General features: G+C 50.6%; 3 protein-coding genes and 1 long non-coding RNA gene across 12 annotated transcripts in view; 1 reads left to right on the top strand and 3 right to left on the bottom strand.

The window, feature by feature from the left end:
- Positions 1-1,743: 1,743 nt before the first annotated feature.
- Positions 1,744-9,840, bottom strand: UQCRC1 (ubiquinol-cytochrome c reductase core protein 1). 2 transcript variants are annotated; one of them, XM_072786330.1, is made up of 13 exons: positions 9,681-9,840; positions 9,281-9,424; positions 7,386-7,472; positions 6,182-6,311; positions 5,762-5,960; positions 5,215-5,294; positions 4,069-4,184; positions 3,689-3,832; positions 3,394-3,554; positions 3,199-3,284; positions 2,775-2,863; positions 2,374-2,449; positions 1,744-1,937 (listed from the first exon to the last, which is right to left on the bottom strand). In XM_072786330.1, the coding sequence occupies exons 1-13, from the start codon at positions 9,747-9,749 to the stop codon at positions 1,873-1,875; spliced, it is 1,446 nt and encodes a 481-aa protein (XP_072642431.1). In that variant the 5' UTR covers positions 9,750-9,840; the 3' UTR covers positions 1,744-1,872. The 2 variants fall into 2 exon arrangements, with proteins under 2 accessions (XP_072642431.1, XP_072642430.1); XM_072786329.1 differs by having other exon boundaries at positions 9,281-9,421; positions 9,681-9,834.
- Positions 9,825-10,829, top strand: LOC140610357 (uncharacterized). The gene is made up of 2 exons (XR_012012043.1): positions 9,825-9,959; positions 10,185-10,829. It is a non-coding gene; the product is annotated as an uncharacterized lncRNA (long non-coding RNA).
- A 9,022-nt stretch (positions 10,830-19,851) lies between these two features.
- On the bottom strand, positions 19,852-22,311 carry TMEM89 (transmembrane protein 89). Its single transcript, XM_072786328.1, has 2 exons — positions 20,457-22,311; positions 19,852-20,042 (listed from the first exon to the last, which is right to left on the bottom strand). The coding sequence occupies exons 1-2, from the start codon at positions 20,748-20,750 to the stop codon at positions 19,857-19,859; spliced, it is 480 nt and encodes a 159-aa protein (XP_072642429.1). The 5' UTR covers positions 20,751-22,311; the 3' UTR covers positions 19,852-19,856.
- A 150-nt stretch (positions 22,312-22,461) lies between these two features.
- The window catches only part of LOC140610353 (cadherin EGF LAG seven-pass G-type receptor 3), a 36,759-nt gene continuing 36,253 nt past the window's right edge, over positions 22,462-22,967 (bottom strand). For all 8 annotated transcript variants that reach the window (XM_072786327.1, XM_072786320.1, XM_072786321.1 and 5 more), the window contains one exon: positions 22,462-22,793. In XM_072786327.1, coding sequence (XP_072642428.1) covers positions 22,779-22,793 — 15 coding nt within the window. In that variant the 3' untranslated portion in view covers positions 22,462-22,778. The remainder of the gene's footprint in view (positions 22,794-22,967) is intronic.

Genomic DNA, 22,967 nt, shown 5'->3' with positions numbered 1-22,967 from the left:
AAGAGAAAAGGCTGTCTGCGGTGTGGGGGTCACTCAGAGGGTGCTGGGAGAGGCTATTGGGCAGGTTCAAACAGATGGGGAGGAGTATGAGACTGGAGCCCCCATTAGGCTACGAGCAGGTGTGTGACCCTCTGAGGCCTCTTGCAGCACACTGGGCCTGGAGAATACCAAATCTTGACCTTAAGTTTGAGTTCCTGGAAGATGGGATTGATTTCTAAGCCCAGGCAATCTCTCACCAAAAGTATGGCCAAAGCTAGGAAGGTCATCTTCTTCCAAACTACCCCTCTTTGGGGTACCCCAGCTCTGCTGGGGCTGCTATCCGGCTTGTATCCTCTACAGCTCGCTCCAGCTCCGCCTACAGCTGTGACCTCTGCTCTGCTATAGCACAGCTTACTGGGGTGCCACAGAAATCCAGCCTGAGAGTCCCCATGCTAAATCTCAGGCTGACCAAGTCACTTCTCTTCCCAGTAACTCCCAAGATACCTCCCTGAAAATGTCTCCAGAGCAAAGATCAAAATCCCTTGCTTGGTTACACAAGGTCAATTGGGACCAGATCACTTCCAGAGCTTGGGTTCTCTCGTGTGCCCAGGACACCCAGAGCCAAGATTTGGTATTCTCTGGGCCCAGTGTGCTGCACCTATAAATACCCGGAATGAGCCTGTCAGGGTTCCGCACTGTGCAGCAGCTTCTCTCAAACTGATCACAAAGTAGAATGACCTGGGTTATCCAGCTCTGGGTTCTAGAAGGCACTTGATCATTATTTCTTGACTGACAACTGGTGTCAATGAAGAGGTGAGGGAAAGACACTGGGGCAGGGCAGGAGTGATTCAAGGGTTATTTGGGCCACTGTAAGGCTGGGGTGCTGGGTGACTTTGAAGAGCCTGCTTCTCAATGACCTTTGTCCCAGGACTCTGGTCCCGACTGCCAGCAGCACTTCTGCTAAGAAAATCAGGCCCCTCACTTCCACTTCCTTCCTGGGCTCCCAGGGAATCTGACTGCAGAAGGGCTGGAAACAAGAAGGGTCTACCTGCTGACCTGCCTTGTGGGCCCAGGGCCTGAAGGGGGACTAGGCAGCAGAGAGCTCCACCAGGTCCTGGCTGCCTCAGGTAGATGGGAAGGGGATCATCAGGCCAGCAGCTCAGGACTTGCCTGGGACAGATCTAGTCAAGGGAGGGGGCTCAGGCCCCACTGAGCTCAGGGCTATTCTCGGAGCCTGAGTCAGCAGCAAATCGAGGCAAAGGATTCTTGCCCTGCCTGTCCAGGCAATAGTTAGAAATCAGATGGGAACACTATGCCCCAGGCTATCCTCCTCCCAGGATCCAGAGTAAACATGAAGAAGGCTTCCTCAGGGATACTCCTTGGCCCTCCTGGCCTGTCCAGGGGACCAGGAACTGCCAGAAAGCAATTGCACAGGGCCCACACCAAGGGCTTCCTTCCTGGCTTCCGAGTTCCCAGGCTGGAACCTCTACCAGGGCAAAAACATGGGTTCCCACACCCTACTCTTGGGACAGACTAGAGAGGAGCATCCCCCACGTGGCTAAATGGAAACATCTGGCTTCAGCTCCCTGCAGGCATCAAAGGCTTCCGGCCTCCATACTGCGGCCCCCACGCTTGCCCCTGGCTGGGGATACAACAGCCTGTGGGAAGGCAGAAGGATCGGGGGCATACAGAACCTAAGAGAAGTCCCTGTTCCCCCATCCACTGCCCAGTGGACTCCATGGTAATGCCGAGAGGACAACACAGTTCTCAACACAGGACTTTATTGGAGGTAAGGTAATCTGCACACAGGTCTGAAGAGCCGAGGTGGCATGTTTGTGGTGGGGAGGGACCATGAACCCTGGCCCAGCCCTCTTGCCCGTACAGCCTTCTTGCCTAGAAACGCAGCCAGAACATGCCGCTACGGATCCGGTTGTAGTCTGGGAGCTGCTCAATGGGGCCTGTGGGGATAGGGTGGGGCGTCAGGGTGGGGTACCTGGCCTGTACAGGGACACCTGGCCCTGCGCCGCACCCGATTCAGAGCTGCCCAGAGCAGCACAAGACAGGCTTTCAGTGGAAAAAAGGAAGAGAACATTCCCCCAGGGGTGCTGAGCCTGTCACTTCATGCTCTTGAAGCCCCACCCCCCACACAGAGGTGTCCGTTACCTGGCGGGTGTGGGGTATTGATAGAGGTACCTTGGCAGGGAGTCAGGGAGCTGCTGGGACAGGTTTTCTGAGCAAGAACTCCCTGGCAGCCAGGTTAGTGGGCAGAGCCTCTCGGGGGCCTCAGTTTGCTGCTGCCAGCATAGGCTAGGGGGTGGGGGAACAGAGGCAGAAGGGGAGGCCAAGAGGAGGCCTGAGGAGGAGGACTAAGAACAGGCCCTCTAGGCTACTCACCCAATCCAGCCACTGCTGGACACTGGTCATAGAAGTACTTGGAGCAGACCTCACGCACCACACTGGCATCCACTTCCTGCAGGGTGAAGTAGAGAGCACACTGACAGGCAGGCTCCTGGGACCACCTCAGCAGGTCAACATCACCCAGCCAGCCCTGATCTTCTATATGAACCAAGGAGCTGCTCTTCACCCAAAGGGAAAAGGCAGCAGGCCCCGCCCATCCCCTCAGCCATCGGCTTCTGCCCTGCCCTCCAATAATGCCACCCGTGGGTGACGCTGCCTAAGACACCAGAGATGCCTACGGGAGCAGTTTGCACAGTGCGCTGTCAGGCCTGAACTCCCCGCCCTTTAGAAGTCTGCCAGGTCAAGACTCCAGAACCTCCCCCAGGGGCCCACATTACCGCAATCCGGCTTTCCCACTCAGCCAGGGGGATGCGCCGGCCATAGGTCAGGAGACTGCGTCCAATGTCCTCACACACAGGAGTGGTGCCTGCAAGGGTCAGGGGAGGGTTACCAGTCCACCCAGTCCAGTCCTGGACCACCGGTACTCACTGAGCCTCCAGCTCTAGGCTGACATCTGGACCATGGTTTGACCCCAGATCTCAACCCCCACTTCTACTATCACTTGCCACTGTAACAATGGGTTGTTGCTGACCTGGCCCACTGGCACTCGTACTGGACACACCACACCCCTGGGAGTGGAAGTGGGGATATGGCATGGCCTTCAGAGTTTTCCTTTCCCAATTTGGTTGGGAACGTGGCTATCCTGGGGCTGTCCCTGCCAGGATGCGCTCCACACCCTCCTCAGAGGGCTGCACAACTCACCATCCAGATGAGACACCAGTGCATTTCTGAGGATGTTTTTGCCCCGGAGCACCTCACTTTCTGTGGCACTGGTGCACAGGCGCATCCTGAAATGGGCAGGGGACAAGGTGGTCATCCCGAGAGATGATGCGGTCTCCTACCCCACCCCTGCTTAAAGGCCCTTCCTGCACCCCATAGTACTGGGCTGCCACTCACCACTGGCCTTGCAGGAAGAACATCATGTCATCAATGTTCATGCGATCGCAGACAAAGTGTGCGCCCAGCAACCCAGTCTCTGCGTAGCAGATGTTGAAGGTCTGGAAACTCTGGCACAGCTTCTTGGCCACAGAGACAGCAGCCAGTGGGCTGGACAGGTGCTGCCGGGGCAAGGATTGTCAGCATTCACCCTCCTGTCGATGGTTCACACCCTGAACCCCAAGGTACAGGAGCCCACAGCCCTGGTACCCTCTGTACCTTGAAGGCAAGGTCCCATGCTCGCCCCGGTGCTTACCGTGCTGCCACCATAAGTGCAGTCATAGTGGCCAATGATGGCATTGGCCACTTGGAGGGCCACATTGTCCGGGTTGGCCCAGCCAGGCCCTTCTACTGCAATAGCTACATGGGCCAAGGGCAGAGCGTCATCACGGTGGCGGATCTGAAAAAGGACACGGCATGACTGAGAGAGGCAGAACATCCAGAGACCAGAAAAGGTACCAGCTGTGGGTGAAGCATGCACGTGTGTGTGTGAACACCTGTGCTTGCGACACAACAGCCACAAGACCCGCTTCCAACTCCCGAGGCTCCTCTGGAGTCATGAAGACAACCAGGTACGTGAGGGCCCATCTAGAGGCTTGGGCTAAGAACACCGCCCCAGCCCACAAGGCAGCCCACCTCGCTGCCCGTGAAGCGGCATGGAGCCAGAGTGGGCACAGTGTCCTCTGTGTATGTCTCAGAAACGCTGCTGAAGTGCTTCTGGGCGAGGTCCAGCAGCTGCCGGTGCTCCACCCCTGCCAAAATAGACAGCACTGTTACTGGCCAGGTAGGGTCCAAAGCACAGGGTCAGGGGACCCCACATCCTATCTTCAGTGGGAGACAGAAGGAGAACATGACATCGGGACAGGGTGAGGGAAGAGTCCCATGTAGGCAGACTCTGCCTCAGAGGTAGGGCAGGCACCTGACGGTCAAAGAGTGCCCATGACCTCATCCCCAGGGAAGCAGTAGCATGCTGGGCTTGCAGATGGGTCTCCATGTGATCCGTTCACTCCCACATTAAGGACAAGACTGGGGTACCCCGGGCACAAGGCCTCCTGCCCTGCTTCGTCACTCTGACCCTTCAAGAGGATCCTGGCTGCTACCCTGTAGAGGTGGCAAATGAGAGGGCACAGAGGTGCTACCACAGGGCTGTGACTCATTCTGAGGATATTCACAAATAACGTTGTGACCTCAGCCCCTCAGGACACTGCAGGACCTCCCACCCTCACCCTTACAAGAGGAGTTCTCTGCCGCTCTAGCATCTTGATCGGTCCGCATGTGCTCCAGCCCCCACAAACAGCCAAGCATCAGGCCATGACACTGCCCTGCCCCACCACTCAGGGTCCCAGCTCCCTCCTGACTGATTCCCCCCATCCTTTAGACTTTGGTTCCCACAGCATATACTTCAAAAGCACCCCTGAACCTCCAACTCTGCACTTCCTGGTCTGTCATCAAATATGCACTGTCACACCCCAGTGCCTGGCTGCCCACTAGCACGGCTGCAAGGAACACCCTGAGGGCCTATATCCCCCATCAGCCTGCTAACTAGGTCTTTTAGGGAACAGGTAGGGCTGAGAAAGGCCTGTACTAATGAGGGGGAGCAGCATCCCTATGTGGCGGGTCCCAAAGATGGGTGGCAGTCACTCCCCTAAAGGACAGAATAGGAACAGGGTCCCCAGAAATGGAAGATTCCCTATGGTCAGAACCAGGAGACCTGGGCCCTGGTAAACAAGGCTGGTTCCTACCCACCCATCACCACAGGGCTTCAGTGAGCCCAGTACTCACCTCCAGCTGCTGCTAGCACCATGCGAGGGGCTTTGTAATGCCTGCTGAGGTACTCGGTCAGGTCTGCACGAGATAGTTTCCTGAAAGACATACAGCCAATGGCTCAACGCCTCTCCCAAATCACAGTGATCTGGGTCTCACAAAACAGAGCTGAGGAGACAGACGAGGAGACAGGACTTCTCCAGGGAGCAAGCCCTAGCAGACCCCTTGATCCCATTTCCCATCTCTGCCACCCAGCCTGCCAAGGTCCCCACCACATGTCTGCCTTCATGGCAGTGCTTTCTCTCCAAAGGAGGTGTCAGGATCCCCACCAGAGGACAAGACCCCCAATGCTCTCTCCCTCAGGTGGTCAGGACACATAAAACCCTACAAGGAAGCCCACAATCTAAATAAAGACCACACAGGTCTTCAAAAAGAACCCCACGGACCATGTGGCAACAGAGATGTTTCCAATTGTGCAAATTAATATAATAGCACAGGCCAACTAAAACAAACTCATGTGAATGGGGCTTGAGCAAGTTCTGGCAGAGGTCCGGCCAACCCTCACCTGACATTCCCACTGGGCCCCTCCACAGCCTGGGCTAGAGGTGTGCCCTGGAATGCTGTGGCATGCAGGTAGTCAAAGACCACATCCCGCATGCATGCATCGTTCTCCTGCAGCTCCTGTAGAATCACATCACGCTCCTTCTCGATCTGGGAGTCTTCTAGGCTGCAGTTCTGCACAATGTCAGCCAGGAGCTCCACAGCTAGATGCAAGAGCAGGTTTAGGCACCAGGTGGCTACTGCAGGCCAGTAACAGCACAACCCCCTCCCCCGCACCCCCCAGGCCTGGCATGCCTGCTTGCCCTGCTACAAGAGTATACTGTCAGGGTAACCCCATTCTTCAGCCAGGCCAAGCTCCTGGGGGCCTGTCCTCTGTACCCCTAAGTCCTATCATCCTGTCCCTGCCTCCTCCTCCAGGCTTTACCTTTTGGTAGGTCCTTGGAGAGTGCCTTGATATAGTAGGCAGTGTGCTCCCGGGTGCTATAGGCATTGAGATGGGCCCCCATGCTCTCCACCTCCTTCTCCAAGGCATTGCCAGGTCGATTCTTTGTTCCCTTGAGCCAGACAGCAAATGGACCAATCAGGAGCCACATGGGAACTCAGGACCCCTATCTTCAAAGGCTAAAGTCTCAGCAGGATCACTAGTCCACGGGCACATCCTTTAGCAAAGATGATGGGAATATAGGGCCTACAATCCATACTCACCAAGTGCCAAGCAGGGCCACACAGTATCATAGGCTAACAAAATGGAGACAGCCAGGGGCCAAGAAAGGCACAGCCAGTGCAAGTATTGCCTGAAATCCAGAGCCCCATAGCAGCCTGACCTTCCCATTCTCTGTCACCTTGCTGACAGTCATGGTCAGGTTAGTACACATCAATGTTCAGCTGATGCTGCCATTACCCACTCTAACCCCAAGCCATTCATATTATTGTGTGTGTACTAGTGCAACCTCTGTGGGACTCAACCCCAGCCCTGTACGTGTATGTGTGCGTGTGTCCACTGGCACACACATCCATCTTGAGATCTGCACACACATCTGTGATGTTGCTGCTGGCTAGGCTATCTACATGGTCCTGCTCCACGCCCCCACCCATCTATATCTCCTCCTCCATTTTTTTCATTCTTTTAAAAAAACAGACTTCATGACAACATGGACTGGCTGAGGGGCTAAGGATGAAGACTATCTCCAACCTCAGGAAAGCTCAGTATTTACTTCTAGAAACAAGAGATGCCCAGGTATTCGGCCAGAGAGCATTTCACGAGAACGCTTGACAGCCCAAGTCTACAAGTTTGTTCAAATACATATCTTAACATCTATCTACGTGTTCCACACTTCTGCACCAATGCATGTGTATGACGCACGCCCGGCCTCTCTGGTGAGGAGTGGGGTCCTGCGTCTCCCTGGGTTTCTTTCAGGCGCTGGGGGCCTTGTGCAGGGGCTGACCAGATATATATTCACTCAGGAGAGGCTAAGCCCATGTGATTCCTTCCAGAAAGGCCAGCCAGAGATCGCCCCCCAACTGAAGCCCATAACTGAGGAAGCTGACTTTGTGAACCTACATCCTCCTCAGGAGGGACACCAGGCAGCCCCAACCCCAGGGGAGATGCAGGACTTCAAGAGCCTCACCTTGAAAGCCAGATGCTCCAGAAAGTAACCTGCCCCATTGTTCTTCTCAGTCTCGTAACGGCTGCCAACATCAATCCACACCCCGACCTGGACAAGAAGCCATCAACAAAGGTAACACACAAACCACCCCAGCCCCCACTTATGCCTTATCCTGGAAGACTCAACAGAAGCCCCAGGTCAGGGCTCACGGTCCCAAGGTTGGGGGAGAGTTGTCTCAGTAGGACCCCATGTGCTTGGAGATACAGCTGTGCCCTGGGCACAGGCAGGGGCTCAAAGACATACCATGTCCCTTCTCCTTCCCACTCTATTTGTAGACTGGTTCCCAAGAAAGCTTCTGTGCACACTCACCTAACCCCATTACCAATATGAAATTCTTATATTGTCTTGCTTTTCAGTTGACTCTTTTTATTTTTTTCTAGGCAATCGACACATTGTTTGCAAACAACAACTTATTTTCTGCTTTCTAAAAATTATACCCTGCCTTTGTTCTGGTAATTTTGTCTTTCACCATTAAGGAAGGCTATTGGTTTATTTATTTATTTATTTTAATTTTTATTTATTTATTCATGAGAGACACAGAGAGGGAGAGGCAGAGACACAGGCAGAAGGAGAAGCAGGCTCCATGTAGGGAGCCCAACGTGGGACTTGATCCTGGGCCTCCAGGATCAGGCCCTGGGCTGAAGGCGGCGCTAAACCGCTGGACCACGGGGGCTGCCCAGGCTATTGGTTTAGACACTGAACATTTTATCTTATTAAGCAAGGAGCCTTCATTCACAATTTTTCTTTTTTTAAGTTTTTAACCAGACTTGGATACTTAACACTGTCAAATGTCTCCTTGGCACCCAATGAGAGAATCTCATCATTACTTCAACAGCCTCCTGGTGTGCTATGAAACACACACCACATCACTCATCCCACACAAGTCACATAGATCTAGTCTTTTAATATTTGCTCACAGCTGATTTAAAATTTTCACATCTACTTTCCTAAGAGATGTTGATAGGCATACAATATAACATAAATTCTTACGCTAACATCTATTTCACAACTAACATCTCAGAAGGAAAACTTAAATCTTACAACCCACGGTAGTCTTTGATTATCATAGGCAGCATTCTTTATATGCCACTGGGACACAGTGGGTGCCCCTTACAATTAGAGCTTCTCAGAGTCCGTGAAATACAGCATTCTCTCACCAACTTTCTAAACAGGCTTTGGATATAAGAGCCACGTAATACAAAAGTTGCCCATGATTTTTTGCTGCGTTCAGTAACAACTTAAAGCACATTATTTGTTCCTGGAAAACCGAAGGAATTTACTAATAAGACCACTTATTGGTCTTATTGCACCCTGGCATTTAGAGTGCAGAGAAGAGGATTACATCTTCAGAATCTTCTCATCTATTCATATATCTAACCAAGATTTCTTTTAAGTCAATTTGGGGGATTTGTATTTTTTTGGAAAATCAACCGTTTCTTCGGAATTTTCAAATGCATTCCTTATGCAGGCCCGTAAGTAGTCTAGCCAGGAGATTATGACTTTGGGCTGTGACTCTAGCAGTTACCTTATGTCTCTGAAACCCATTTTCCTCATGGTAAAATGAAAACAGGATCACTTCTCTCCTTTGAGGTGCTTAAGAATACGCTGGAAAAAAAAAAAACCTGGCCTCTGGCTTGGCAGGCATCATATACTAAATGTGTGCTAGTTATAGTAAGGAATGCCTCCAAGAAGTGGGGCCTAGCTGGGGTCGGGATTAAGGCAGTAGAGTCAATTCAGTGGTGAATAAGGAGTCTGACCCAAACCACAGAGGACTTGAGCCCAAGGTCACACCCTGACCTAGGAAAAGACGCCAGGCGCAGTAGGGAGGCGGCCTCCCGAGGGGAGCCCCGGCTCACCGTGCAGGTAGGCTGGGAGGACTGCTCGGAGGCCACTCGCAGCCCGTTGTCCAGCAGGCTGACCTGTGTCTCTGGCACGCTCTGGAGAGCTTGGGCGAAGGTGGCGGTGCTCCGCAAGGCAGGCGACCTCAGCAGGGACGACTGCTAAAAAGGGACGACCGAGATTGAGGACTCGGTTGCGGGATCTGACCTCGGCTCCCTGGCCAGCAGTGGGATCCCGGTCGCAGCCCCCCCGCCCCGGCCCGCCGCAGGACGCCAATCCCCGCTCAGCGCCGTGACCTTCGCACGGCCCTGACCCCGGAACCTCCCCAACGGTGACCCTGCGCGGCTAGACAGTCCGCTCCCGTCCGCGTGCCGAAGCCCCGCGCTCCGCGGCCTTGTGCTCCCGCTGTCGCCTCACCGAGCGGCGGGTGCGCAGCAGCACCCTCGTCCCGGCGCCCGCCGCCCGGCAAACCGCGGAAGCCGCCATCTTCCAGCTCCAGTCGACGCTAGGTCGCGTCACGCAAGCGTAAAAGGGGACGCGACGGCGTCCGAGGCGCAGGCGCACTGCCGCAGCCGTGGCGCTCGGCCGCCTCCTGGCGGAGAGCAGCTTCTTCACGCGCCGTTGGTCTGTGGTTGTGCCCGCCGTCGGCGGGTGCCCGCGTGCCTCAGCCCACCTGGCTGTGCGTGGCCAGTGCCGGTGCGTCCGCGGTACAGTCCAGCTTCCCCTTTCACTCGTGAGAGTCAAAGTGCCGATGTTCCTCACGCCTCGCGGGCGCCCCGAATCCACTGCGAGCTCGGAGCTGCCGCGCGGGCCGGGGGCGCAGCGGCCGCGTGTCCGGGGATGGGAGCCCCGGGGCCCTAGCAGCGGCGCGGATTGCTGGGACTGTGAGGTAGCTGCTGATCACGGTTTTCTCTCGAAAAGGTTGAAGTAGATTCAGACGGTTGACTTCGAGGGAATTGGAGAAAAAGGAACAGCTTAGAGACTACTTACTTGGGTGGAGAGAACATGGATTCCGTTCGTTGGCGGTTGATGCTGGCACTGTGCATGTGCGCCCAGACGCCCCGGGACAGTAACGTCGAATTCGGAGTCGTCGACCTTGAGCCACAATTCCCAGAGGAACGTGAGAGAGAAGCTGCTGCTCCCCGTTCCCGGCGACGCGCCCACTGCGCACTGTAGAACAGGAAAACTCCTAATCTCGGATTTGTGACATTGCAACTCCTTTCTGAGAAAACAAAACACACACCCACAAACAGAACAAAACAATACGGCTTTTCTCATAGACCACATAGAAAAGAAAAAAATCCGGAGGAACTCACTCGAAACTTTCAGCCGAGGGACTTCTGGAAAAAATGGATTGAAGGGAAGAAAAGGATGCTCACCATAGTTAGATTTCTGTGTTAATACAAAGTTTTTAATTTTTGCAAGACACATGTTACTTTTGAAAGAGCATACCTCTGAACTCTGCTTTTACGTAATTTATATGTGATTTATTCTACTTCTGTCTTTGCGATCTTTAAAAAAAAGTCATACTTAAAATATAACTTTTATAAAAAGCAGACAAAAGGCGCTTAAGTGTGTGTTTATTAATATTTTGTGGTCTAAAATTATGTTATGGGGATCCCTGGGTGGCGCAGCGGTTTGGCGCCTGCCTTTGGCCCAGGCCATGATCCTGGAGACCAGGGATCGAGTCCCACATGGGGCTCCCTGTATGGAGCCTGCTTCTCCCTCTGCCTGTGCCTCTGCCTCTCTCCTCTCTGTGTATTTTATTTATTTGTTTGTTTGTTTGTTTGTTTTTAGAAGAACTCTTTTTTTTTTAGGATTTTTTAAATTTAATTATTCATGAAAGACACAGAGAGAGAGGGAGAGGCAGAGACATAAGCAGGCTCCATGCAGGTAACCCGACGTGGGACTCGATCCTGGGTCTCCAGTATCAGGCTCTGGGCTGAAGGCGGCGCTAAACCGCTGAGCCACTCGGGCTGCCCTCCTCTCTGTGTATTCTCATGAATAAGTAAATAAAATATTTTTAAAAAATAAAAAATAAGATTAAGTTATGATTTAGACATGAAAAATAAAAAATAGAATCATCTAGTCCATCTTTCCACTTTTTTAAAACTTTAGTTTCAAGAAGTTTTATATTTATAAAGAAGTTGAGCAGATAGTAGAGTTCCCATATATATCTCCCTTATACACACATGCACAGTTTCCCCTATTATTAACATCTGACATTAAGGTATGGTGGTTGCAATATTGGTATGCTATTAACTAAAGTCTATAGTTTATTCAGATTACCTTACTTTCTACCTATGTTTTTTTCTCTTCTAGGATTCTATTCAGGACACCACATGTTTAGTTGTTACATCTTCTTAGGCTTCTCTTGTCTATGACACAGCCTCCTCCAGTGACACCCACATTCTGTACCCTTCTGGCAGAGCTCCCCTGAAGAGTTCGCTGCATGCAATTCCTGTCCTCCCATTCTCTCCCAAATCCACTCCAGTCCAATCACTACATCACTCCTCCAAATCCACACCTGTTATGGTAACCGGTGAGCTCCATGTTGCTAAAGCCAATGCCTTCTTTACTTTCAGGTTCCCACACTACTATTCTTGTCCCGCCTCCTGGACACTCCTTCTTAGCTCCTCAGCTGGTTCTTCACCTCCCAATCTTAATAGAGAGCCCAGGGCTCAGTCCTGGCTACTTCTTCCTTTCCTGATAAAATCTACTCTTTGGTCAAATCACCCAGCCGCAGGGCTTCAGTGCTGTCTGTACAGACAATGGCTTCTCTATTCCCAGCATTTTTTCACTATCTCCCCCGGAGGGCCAACATTTCAATTAAACATGGCTAACACTGAACTCTTTACTCTTCCTTCCAAACCTCCCATAATTGCCTTCATCAGTAAATGACACCTCCATTAACCTAGTTGTTCAGACTAAAAATCTAGGAGACAACCTTGACTCCTCTTTCAAGAATCACACCCAGAGGGACGCCTGGATGGCTCAGCGGTTGAAGGCCTGCCTTTGGCTCAAGGTGTGATCCTGGATTCCCAGGTTCAAGTCCACATCAGGCTCCCTGCATGGAGCCTGCTTCTCCCTCTGCCTATGTCTCTGCCTCTCTCTGTGTGACTCTCATGAATGAATAAAAAAAATCTTTCAAAAAAAATAATTTCTATATCCAGTCTTCCTCATACCCATCCCCCATTCCCACTACTACCTTGGGATGAGAAGGGAAGGACAATGATACAACCAGGAAGTGCGTGATGTTGCAGAAGCCTGTGTTTCGAGAGGTTGGTCAAAAAAGGAAATGTTTATTATTAGCGGCAGCCATCGCAATGACTTGGCAAGAGTCTTTGATGATTCACTGATCATTGGAATTTACTTGGTAAATGGAATGAGGTGAAGTCAAAATATCCCTTTTCCCCCTAAATTGGAAACTGCATTTTCTAACAGCATTTCTTTATTTATTATTAAGTAATGTCCATGCCCAACGTGAGGCTTGAATTCATGACCCCAAGATCAAAAATTTGATACATTTGGTACATACTCTACCAACTGAGCCAGCCAGGTGTCCCGTCTCTATCCATATCCCCTTTATTACCCACCCCAGGGATTCTCAAACCTGTAACCAGATCCCTGTGGGCTGCCTGAGAAGGCTCTGGGACTCACCTTACTCTTCTCACTCAATATTTATTTGATATACTCACCAGTTTATTCTAGGCTTTTTTTTTCCATGTGTTTTCAAAATTTTATTAATTTTTTGAAAGATTTATTTATCTGAGAGCATGCATGTGCAAGAGTGTGAGCAGGGGAAGGGGCAGAGGGAGAGAGAATCCTGAAGCAGATTCTTCGCTGAGTGTGGAGCTTGATGCGGGGCTCAATCCCAGGATCCTGAGATTAGGACCTGAGCCAAAATCAAGAGTCAGCCGTTTAACTGACTGAGCCACCAAGCACCCCTGTTTTGTTTTTTTTTTTATTTTAGATTTATTTATTTATTTATTTATTTTAAAGATTTTATTTATTCATTCATGAGAGTCACACAGAGAGAGGCAGAGACATAGGCAGAGGGAGAAGCAGGCTCCATGCAGGGAGCCTGACATGGGACTCAATCCCGGCTCTCCAGGATTACGCCCTAGGCCAAAGGCAGGCGCTAAACTGCTGAGCACCCAGGGATCCCCAAATTTTAGATTTAAGTTGTGCTAACATATACATAAAATTTAGTACCTTAACTATTATTAAGTGTACAACACGGGATCCCTGGGTGGCACAGCGGTTTAGCGCCTGCCTTTGGACCAGGGCGCGATCCTGGAGACCCGGGATCGAATCCCACGTCAGGCTCCCGGCATGGAGCCTGCTTCTCCCTCTGCCTATGTCTCTGCCCCTCTCTCTCTCTGTGTGTGTGTGACTATCATAAATAAATAAAAATTAAAAAAAAAAAGTGTACAACTCAGTTACATTAATTACATTAAAAATACTGTGCCACCATTACCACTATTTCTAGAACTTCTAGAACTCATCATTCTAAATGGAAACTGTACCCATTAAGCAATAACTCACTATTTCCTCCTTCTTCCAACCTTGGATAATCTCAATTCTACTTTCTGTTTAAATGAACTTGGCTGCTTTAAATATCCCACTCATAAAAATGGGATTCATACAATATTTACTGTCAAAAGCAAGATGCCCAAAATGGAGTCATTTATGCTAAGCCCCAACCCACCAAACCAAACTTCTTGGATGTGTGTGCTCATGTTTTTCATCAGATTTGGGGGGAGGAGGTGACCGTTATTTATTCAAAAACTTTTTTTCTGCCCCTTTCTCACTTTCTTTTCTATTTGGAACTTCCACAATGCATATATTGCTGTGCTTGATGGTGTTCTACAGGATCTGCACATTTTTTTCTTTCTGATTCTCAGACTGGATATCTCGTCTTACTTTCAAGTTCACTGATCTTTTCTTCTGCCTGCTCCAGTGTATTGTTGAACACTTCTAGTTTTCCACTGCAGTTATCTTATAGTTTTTGGCTCCAGCATTCTTAGATCCATTTACAATTTTCTTTTTATTGATATTCTAATTTTATGCAGACATTGTTTTTCTGCTTTCTTTTTTTTTTTTTTAAGTTTTTATTTATTTATTCACAGGAGACACACAGAGAGAGAGGCAGAGACACAGGCAGAAGGAGAAGCAGGCTCTATGCAGGGAGCCCGATGTGGGACCTGACCCCGGGTCTCCAGGATCAGACCCTGCGCTGAAGGCAGCACTAAACCGCTGAGCCACCTGGGCTGCCCTGTCTGATTTCTTTTAGCTCTTTGTCCAGTTTCCTTTCACTGATAATATCACTGCCTGGGGGATACCTCAGTGGCTCAGTGGTTGAGCATCTGCCTTTGGCTCAGGGCCTGATCCCCATAGGTCCAATCGAGTCCCACATCGGGCTCCCTGCAGGGAGCCTGCTCCTCCCTCTGCCTATGTCTCTGCTTCTCTCCGTGTGTCTCTCATGAATGAAATAAACAATCTTAAAAAAAAAATTCCACTGCCTGGGCTTACTCAGGGGTGTTTCCTGTCAAGTTCCTTTTTTTTTTTTTCCTCTGTGAATGGGCCATACTTTTCCATTTCTTAGCATGTTTCATAATATTTTGTTAAGAACTAGACATTCTGAATATGAAATGTGGTAATTCTGGAGAGTGAGAACTCTTCAGTAATTTCTTTTTTTTTTTTCTTCAGTAATTTCTGATTTCAGCTTGTGGAGAGGTGAAGCCATCTGTTTATGACCTCTCCATACTATTTTTACAAAGTGTATTTTCCTTGTTGTGTATAGAAACTGAAGTTTCTATTCTATTATCACTTGGTCAGCCAGTGATCTGACAAAGATTTCCTTAAGTGTCCTGCTCCCAGAAGGAAGGTGGGAATGGGGGTGGTGAAGTGAGGTCTACTTAAATCCCTTGCAGCTGGGAAGCTGCCTCAGCTTGTGGGGTTTTTTTTTTTTTTTTTTTAATTTTTATTTATTTATGATAGTCACACAGAGAGAGAGAGAGAGAGGCACAGACATAGGCAGAGGGAGAAGCAGGCTCCATGCACCGGGAGCCTGACGTGGGATTCGATCCCGGGTCTCCAAGATCACGCCCCGGGCCAAAGGCAGGCGATAAACCGCTGCGCCACCCAGGGATCCCAGCTTGTGGGGTTTGAAACAGGGAAATTCATTGAATTGAATTTCTCCATCAAGCTCTCCCTTGGATGCTGCAAGTGTTCAACCTAGACTTTAGAATTCCAAAAAAGCTGCTACACAATTTCTGCTAGGTCAATAGTTATTTTAATAGAGGGAAGGATTCCTGGGGAGTGCTACTCTATCATCTTTTGTGATGTCACATTGTGTTCTAAATTATTTATCAAGACAGTACTTTGTCAATCTAAAAGAAAAACCTGGTTTGATTAGATATGTATTCTAATCAATAATTTTGGGGAAAGTCCTTTTTTTGGACAGTTGGCTAAGAATTTCTAGCATCAAGTCTTGGTTCTGTTGTAATACTTTTTCTCTCAATCTTCCTGCCTCCTCTTGCATTTTACCATAAATAGCAAGAAGACCTAAGGCTGTATTTTCAACATTTTGCTTGGAGATCTCTTCTACCTAATGTCCAAGTTCATCATTTACAAGTTCTGCTTTCCACCCAACTGTTGGACACAATTCCACTAAGCTTTCTGCAGCTACTTAGCATTCTGCTTCCTCCTGGTCCCCAGTAACATGTCTCTTGTTTCCTTCTGAGCCCTCACTGGCAGCATTTTTAAGGTCCAGATTTCTGCTAATAGTTGAAGGATGTTTTGGCTTTTTCCATTATGTTCCTTACATTCTTCCAGCTTTTGCTCACTGCTCAATTCCGAAGCTGTTCCCACATTTTTAGAATTTGTTATGGTAGTACCTTGCTCTTGATACCAACATCTGTATTAATTTTCTATTGCTGTCACAACAAATTACCCAATGACTCAGAACACAAATGTATTGTCTCACAGTTCTGTAGGTTCAAAGTCCAACATGGATCTCATTAAGCTAAAATTGAGGCATCAGCAGAACTGTGTTTCTTTCTGGAGGTTCTAGGAGAGAATTTATGTCCCTGATCATTAGGGTTGTTGGCAGAATTTATTTATTTATTTTTTTAATTTTTATTTATTTATGATAGTCACACACACACACACACACACACACACACACACAGGCAGAGACATAGGCAGAGGGAGAAGCAGGCTCCATGCGCCGGGAGCCCGAGGTGGGATTCGATCCTGGGTCTCCAGGATCACGCCCTGGGCCAAAGGCAGGCGCCAAACCGCTGTGCCACCCAGGGATCCCCTGTTGGCAGAATTTAGATCCTAGTGGTTGTAGGGTCTGAGGTTCCTGTTTTTCTTTTTTTTTTAATAAAGATTTTATTTATTTATTTGACAGAGAGAGTGAGCAAACAAGCAGGGGAAGAGGTAGGCAGAGAGAGAGAGAGAAGCGGGCTCCCTGAGGAGCAGGGAGCCTGATGCGGAGCCCGATCCCAGGATCCTAGGATCATGACTTGAGCAGAAGGCAGATGCTCAAGCAACTGAGCCATCCAGGCACCCCAGGTTCCTGTTTTTCTTACTATCTCCAAGGGGTCGTCCCAGCTTCCAGAGGTCACCTGAATTCCTTGGATTTTTGGATGGTGGAAGATCCCTTCCCCCATCTTCAAAACCAGAAACAGAGGATCAAATACCTTTCATAATTTAAATCTGACCAACTCATTTGCCCTCTTCATCACTTTTAAGGACTCATGTGATTACATTGGGCCTAGCAAAATAATCCAGAATAATCTACCTTAAGGTCTTTAACCTTAATTACATCTGCCAAGTTCTTTTTGCCATGTTCTGTAACCACAGATTCCATGGCCATCTTGAGGGGCCATTATTCTGCCCACCAAACCCTCACCAGGAGGTATCAGCCCCTCCGCCTCCCTAGCCTGCTCCTTAGTCTCCAGAGCTTCTTCGTCCCCTGAAATTCTGACCATCGCCTAGTTCATAGACAAGGCCAAGTTCTGCCCCCACCCCCTCCACTAGGCTTGTCATTCTGACTGGAACACTCTCTCCTACTCTAGTCACCTCACTTTTCTTCAGGTGCCAGCAGTCAGCCCACCTCTGCTCCACCCTGACTAGGCCAGCACAACTCTCTGTAGAGTGACTGCTTTTTTTGAATTGGTTTCACCGTCACCGCCATTACTGCCACCTTCCCATTTGTGAGTGGGTAAGGGAGGAGCCCCTTCTGTTCTGTACATCAGTGCATCCAGTATCCACAATAGAACTAGCAAACGGTGCTTCTGAACCTTCAGAATGTAGAAGTGGGTCTAGCAAGAAGCTGATGAATCCTAAGCTTCAATGGCCTTCTCTTCCGGGCCTTGGGAAGACCCCCAGTAGTGTGTCCATAAGGGCAAGCCTTTCTTTTTTTAAAGATTTTATTTATTTATTTATTTATTTATTTATTTATTTATTTATTTATTTATTTATTTATTATTTATTTGAGACAGAGAGAGAGCACAGCAGGGAGGAGGGTCAGAGTCAGAGGGAGAAGCAGACCTCCTACTGAGCACGGAGCCTGATGCAGGGCTCCATCCCAGGACCTAGAGATTATGACCTGTGCTGAAAGCAGATGCTTAACTGACTGAGCCACCCAGGGGCCCCCCGAATCATTCTATCCATGGGTATTTCCTTTGGAACTGCTGGTAGACCTTGTAGAACTCTCTGGACCTTCTGTTTCCGGTGGGGTTTTTTTTCTTTTTTTAACTCACAAAATGAAGATATTCTAACAGCATTCAGTTAGAACCTCTTTCCTTTTCCAGTCAATCCCTCTACCCTACTCCTCCTCTTTTAGGGAGCATTAAAGGGGTTATAACAGTTTGGATGGTTAGCCAAGAGGAAGGTGGGTTGGGGGTTGTCCCAGGTTGAGTTCTCTGGGACACGGACTCAAAGAGGGAGATTAGGATGTTTACCAAGGAGTCAAGATCGGTATCTGAGGGAGGGAGAGAAAGGGTTAGGCCAAGGGCAAAAACTAGCTATGATGAGGCCTTTCTGCAGCTAAGGCAGACCTATCTGCCGGCAGCAGCAGGCTTTCCCGCTGAGGGACCTGGGTGGCACAGCGCTAAGCCTACCTCAGGGACACACTTGGTTTGGGTTCAGAGGGACCCAATGTGGTTCACCCCACTCCTGTGTGTGGTTACTTTATTGTTCCTTCCCTGGTACAGGAGGCCTCCAGGAACCTCCTGCCAGGTTAGAGCTTCTGGTCAGAATAGATATACAGGGTCCCATTGCATTTAGAACCTGCCCCCACAATGCCCCGTGCTAGAAAATTGTGGGCCATACAAAGAAAACAAGTTTTGAAAGGTCTGTGGAGCCAGAAGTCCATCTTTGGCAAATTCTTCCAAGTTACACAGTTTCTATATGAAGGTAAGTTGATGACAGTTTTCAAAATTCGAAAACCATCTAGACCATTGATGGGACATCATCAAAAACAGGTTAGGAGAGGAATTCTCTAAACTACCAAAAAAATTTTTTTTTAAGATTTTATTTACTCATGAGAGACACAGAGAGATAGAGGCAGGCAGAGGGAGAAGCAGGCTCCATGCAGGGAGCCCAATGTGGGACTCAGTCCCAGGACCGCAGGATCACACCCTGAGCCAAAGACAGACACTCAACCTAAACTACCAAAAATTAAAATACAAGTTTCAACCAACCATGTTAGAAGGAAGACTGAATTATTTTTCTCTTTTCTGTATAGAGAATACATCCCCATATGACAAACTCCTCATCCTATATAGAGGTTGTCAGAATCAGCAGCCAGGGAGTGCAGGAGGACTTGCATTACAGAAATGGGTCAGGATGTCACCATAAGCACATTACTGGTCTGGATTTTGCATTGTAGGGTCAACTCTTTGACATTTGTAATCTCTTGTTTCTTTCCTCATGTGAATGCATGTTTCTATTTTTTAATTCGTAATTTTATATTCTTTTTCTAAAACAGACTTTAAATACATATGGGCCTCAGTACCTACTCAACTTGGGTTTTCTGCAGTAGAAGAAAGGGAAAAAGGGAGTGAAGTTCAGCCCTCCCTCCACTTCCAAAGGCCTTAGGGCAAGGGCCACTCAGATGCCAGAGCATGTTTGAGGCTGCCACAAAGATAAAAGCGGCCAGGGTTCAGCCTCCACCCCACCTACCCAACCCCGACCCCTGCATCACCTACACAGAGCCCTCAGTGACTCAGCTAGGTTGTCCCCTCCGCTCCATGGACTACCCCATTCTGCCCTGATGGTCAAGTCTTGTTCCACCACACTGGGGCCCGTGAGGAGCTCCAGAGAGACAGTTGCATTTGTGAGTGAAGAGGGGTCTATTTCTTGGTGGGGGCAACGGAGCAGTATGAGCCAGTACCACCTATCTACCCACCCATCCTGGGCACAGAGACCTCAGGTCCGCTGGCTGCAGTAGAAAGGGGACACAGGGTCTAGGAAGGCCTGGAGAAGACGCACACACACACGGGCCTGAGCTTGGTCCAGAGCCTCAGGCTATCCCAACCCCAACTGGCCACCAGGCAAAGAGAGGCATACATTGGGTCACCCAGTCTGGGTGGGACACTCCTTTATTTGGGTCTTCTGTTGGTTGGATATACGCTGCAGGTGGCCCTCAATATGGAGCAGGAGGGCATCTAACATGTGCAGGACCCCACGGAGCAGGGCACGGTCTGAGATTGGGGCCCGCCGCTTCCAGGGTCCAGAGGGGTTAGTAGTCACCTGTGGATGCTGAGGATAGGACCAAGAGGCAGGAGTGAGAGCAGAGGGACAGGATGGGGGGGTATAGTAAGGAGCAGCCATGGGACCAGGGAGAAGGGCATAGGAAGGGAGTTGGTGAGGAAGGGTGACCAGGGGTCTGCTGGAGGCTAGGGTGGTCATGGGGGCCAAGGGGGCTGGACAAGGAACAGGGACATTAAAGGGGTAGATAGATAGGAGCAGAGTACTGGCCACAGGGAATGGTCAGGGGTTGATGAGTGTGGACAGAGATAGGGACCACAGGGTGTGAGTGGTGGGGAGACAGATGGAGGCACGGGTGGGAGGATGGGGTAGGAGGTAGAGAGGGGAAGAGGGGTGGAAGACATGAGCTCACTGAGTCTAAGTGGAGGTAGGAGGCTGTGGAGGACAGAGCAGTCCTCTGCTCACCTCGAGCTTGGCAGCCTGGGAGCGCCGCCGCTGCAGCACGGCCCGGCTGATCATCAGCATCATGGTAGTGGTGATTGTGACCCCAGCCACAGGGTAGATGCGGTTCATTCCCATGCCCATCCAGTGGCCAGGACAGCCCAGGCTGCTCCCACAACCATCCAGGGTATTTGGCTGGCACCCCCAAGGGTGCAGGTCCAGCCCCACCTGGTACCAGAGGGGCCGTGTCCAGGTGAGGGAGGGGGCTGGCATGGCCAGCAAGGGCAGCAGTAGCAGGAAGGACGGTGTGAGCAGCATGGCTGTGCCAAGTGCCTGGGTAGAACCCGGGCGCCTGGCAACGGGCAAACACCCCTCCCCCAGCAGCAGGCAGCAAGTTCCAGCTGGGCCCACGGCCTCTCAGGAGGGGCAGCCTGGCCAGAAAGCACAGCAGGAGGGAAGGGGAGCTTCCAGGGCTGGGGGGCAGGTGCACTGGGCAGGCTTGAGTCCTGGGTGCCAATCTCTGAGCCAGCCCGGGTCTGAAGGGATACCTTCTTCCCCCTACCTCCTCCTCCTCATCTAGCCTTCGATCCCTAAAATCCTAACACTTCACAGTTCCTAAGGCTGCTGTCCAGCACAAAGCTGGCCCCCAAAGCCCAGCCTACCCTACAGTACAAATTCCAGCAGGATGAGCCCTCGGAAGTATGGGGCCCCCACACACTCTGAGTAAAGCCTGCAGGCTCACCCTGGCCTGGGAAGTCCTGTGTCCTGCATCCTCCCTCCATCTGGCCTCACACAGGCCCCAGTGGCCTCCCTGGTGTTCCTGAACATATTTGCAGTTCATTTTGGCAGGACATGGTCCTCTACTCCTCCACTCCCCACGGCTGGTGTTTCAGTTGTGTGACCTACTCCCTCAGCTTCCCTCCCATGACCACGATGGGCAATAGAGTCTGTCCTTCCTTTCTCTCTCTCTCTCTCTCTCTCTCTCGTGTATGACCCAGTTTTTTCTTCAAAGCAGTTCTGTCCGCAATTTCTTAGTTGAGGTCTGCCCTCCAGTCTAGCACATGAGCTTTACTCACCCAATATTTGCCAAGCACACCACACACCACCGTTGCTGGTGCTGGGCCATGGCGTGTCAGAGTAGATAAAAAGCCCTGATTTCCTGAGCTGTGGTTCTGGGGGGTGGGGCAGATGATTCATGAACACAGAGCAGGCTGCCGCCACTGCAGAATACGATAAACACTGAGCTGGACAAGGGGCATCCGGGTGACTTGAAGGACAGAGCAGCCTCTGTCCACTAGCCCAGCACACAGCTGAGCACCTGGTCAGTACCTGGGGGACAGCAGAGCTTGCACATCCCGAGCGGGTGACGTGAGCAAAGCCTTGCCACAAGCGTTCCATGGCACTGACTCGTTTCATACTCACTGAGCACCCACAAAGTGGGTACAGTCACATTCGCACTGTACTGCCGAGGAGACACTGAGGCCCAGGAAGATTCTAGTCTCCTGCTCCCAATCACTCAGAGCATCAGCTGGCCCGAAGGAAGGCCCACTGCTGCCCACTGGGCGACATGCCCGGATGCTGGCCTTTTGTGGTAGAAAGCAGCACATGCTTCTTGGCTGACAGTGACCTGCAGAGCCCAAGTGGTCTAAGGATGTGAACAGGCCTTTTCCCAAGTATATCAATCCTGTCAGTTCTTACTTCTCAACACAGACCAGCAGCACCTGTGAACATTATGCTTTTCCAGCTGGTTGCTCAGGTGTTCACTCCACATCCTCCAGGGGCTACACTCACCAGACCATTCCTAAGAAGCAGCTCTGATTCCATGGTCTTCCAACTGAAGAAACAGGCCCCAAGGGTTGTGCATAGCTGGAGAGCTTGAACCTGGGGTGCCCCCAACCCTTGGCCTGGGCTCCATAACTCTCCCTTGGGCTCTCTATTCTCTTACCTGACTCTGCCCTCCCCAAAACTTCCCCCCAATTTCTGACTTCAGCCTCCACTTTGGGGCATAAGAAGGGTCAGGAGCCAGGGCTGTTGATCACTGCCCACTCCACCAAGGCATAGCAGAGCCCAGTGGTAGGCAAACAGGTTTTTATTTCTGGGGCTAAAAACATGCATCTTCCCCCCACCCAGCCAGTGCTGGTCTGACTCCAGTGCCCAATCCCAGGCCCAAGCCTATAGCACTGAACTTGGGAGTCCCAAAACCTCCATCCCTGAGTTGTATGTATGTGTATATACGGAGAGGACTCCTGGGTGACATCTGGAGGCAGCCCAAGGGTAGGGACGTTCTCACAAGTGCCTGGTCACAACCTCCAGAGGTGAGTAGTCTCAGTCTGGGCAGCAGCGTGGTCAGAGTTTGGTCATCTGAGTAGGCAAGGATGGGAGGCTCCAGTCACTTTCCAAAAACACATACCTGCCCCTTCCCCCAGGACAGCAACTCCTGCTCCCGGGAGCAGCTTTAGCTGCATGTGGGAAGGGAAGGCGGTGGGTCCACTGGGGGCAGAGCCATTCAGGAAGGGCGGACTTCCCTGAGGTGGG

This window comes from Canis lupus, chromosome 19 (assembly GCF_048164855.1).
Source record: "Canis lupus baileyi chromosome 19, mCanLup2.hap1, whole genome shotgun sequence".
NCBI classification, from domain to species: domain Eukaryota; kingdom Metazoa; phylum Chordata; class Mammalia; order Carnivora; family Canidae; genus Canis; species Canis lupus.
Note: the sequence above shows the minus strand (reverse complement) of the source record. Positions and strands in the feature narration are given on the sequence as shown.

What these genes read in the sequence shown, in the direction of transcription:
- TMEM89 (XM_072786328.1), bottom strand. Translation starts at nt 20,750, where the DNA reads ATGCTGCTCACACCGTCCTTCCTGCTACTGCTGCCCTTGCTGGCCATG. An exon ending in CCCAGGCTGCCAAGCTCGAG is followed by an intron (nt 20,043 to 20,456) that starts GTGAGCAGAGGA and finishes TCCTATCCTCAG; the next exon opens with CATCCACAGGTGACTACTAA.
- UQCRC1 (XM_072786330.1), bottom strand. Translation starts at nt 9,749, where the DNA reads ATGGCGGCTTCCGCGGTTTGCCGGGCGGCGGGCGCCGGGACGAGGGTG. An exon ending in GCCGCTTCACGGGCAGCGAG is followed by an intron (nt 3,833 to 4,068) that starts GTGGGCTGCCTT and finishes GTCCTTTTTCAG; the next exon opens with ATCCGCCACCGTGATGACGC. An exon ending in TCCAGCAGTGGCTGGATTGG is followed by an intron (nt 1,938 to 2,373) that starts GTGAGTAGCCTA and finishes CTATCCCCACAG; the next exon opens with GCCCCATTGAGCAGCTCCCA.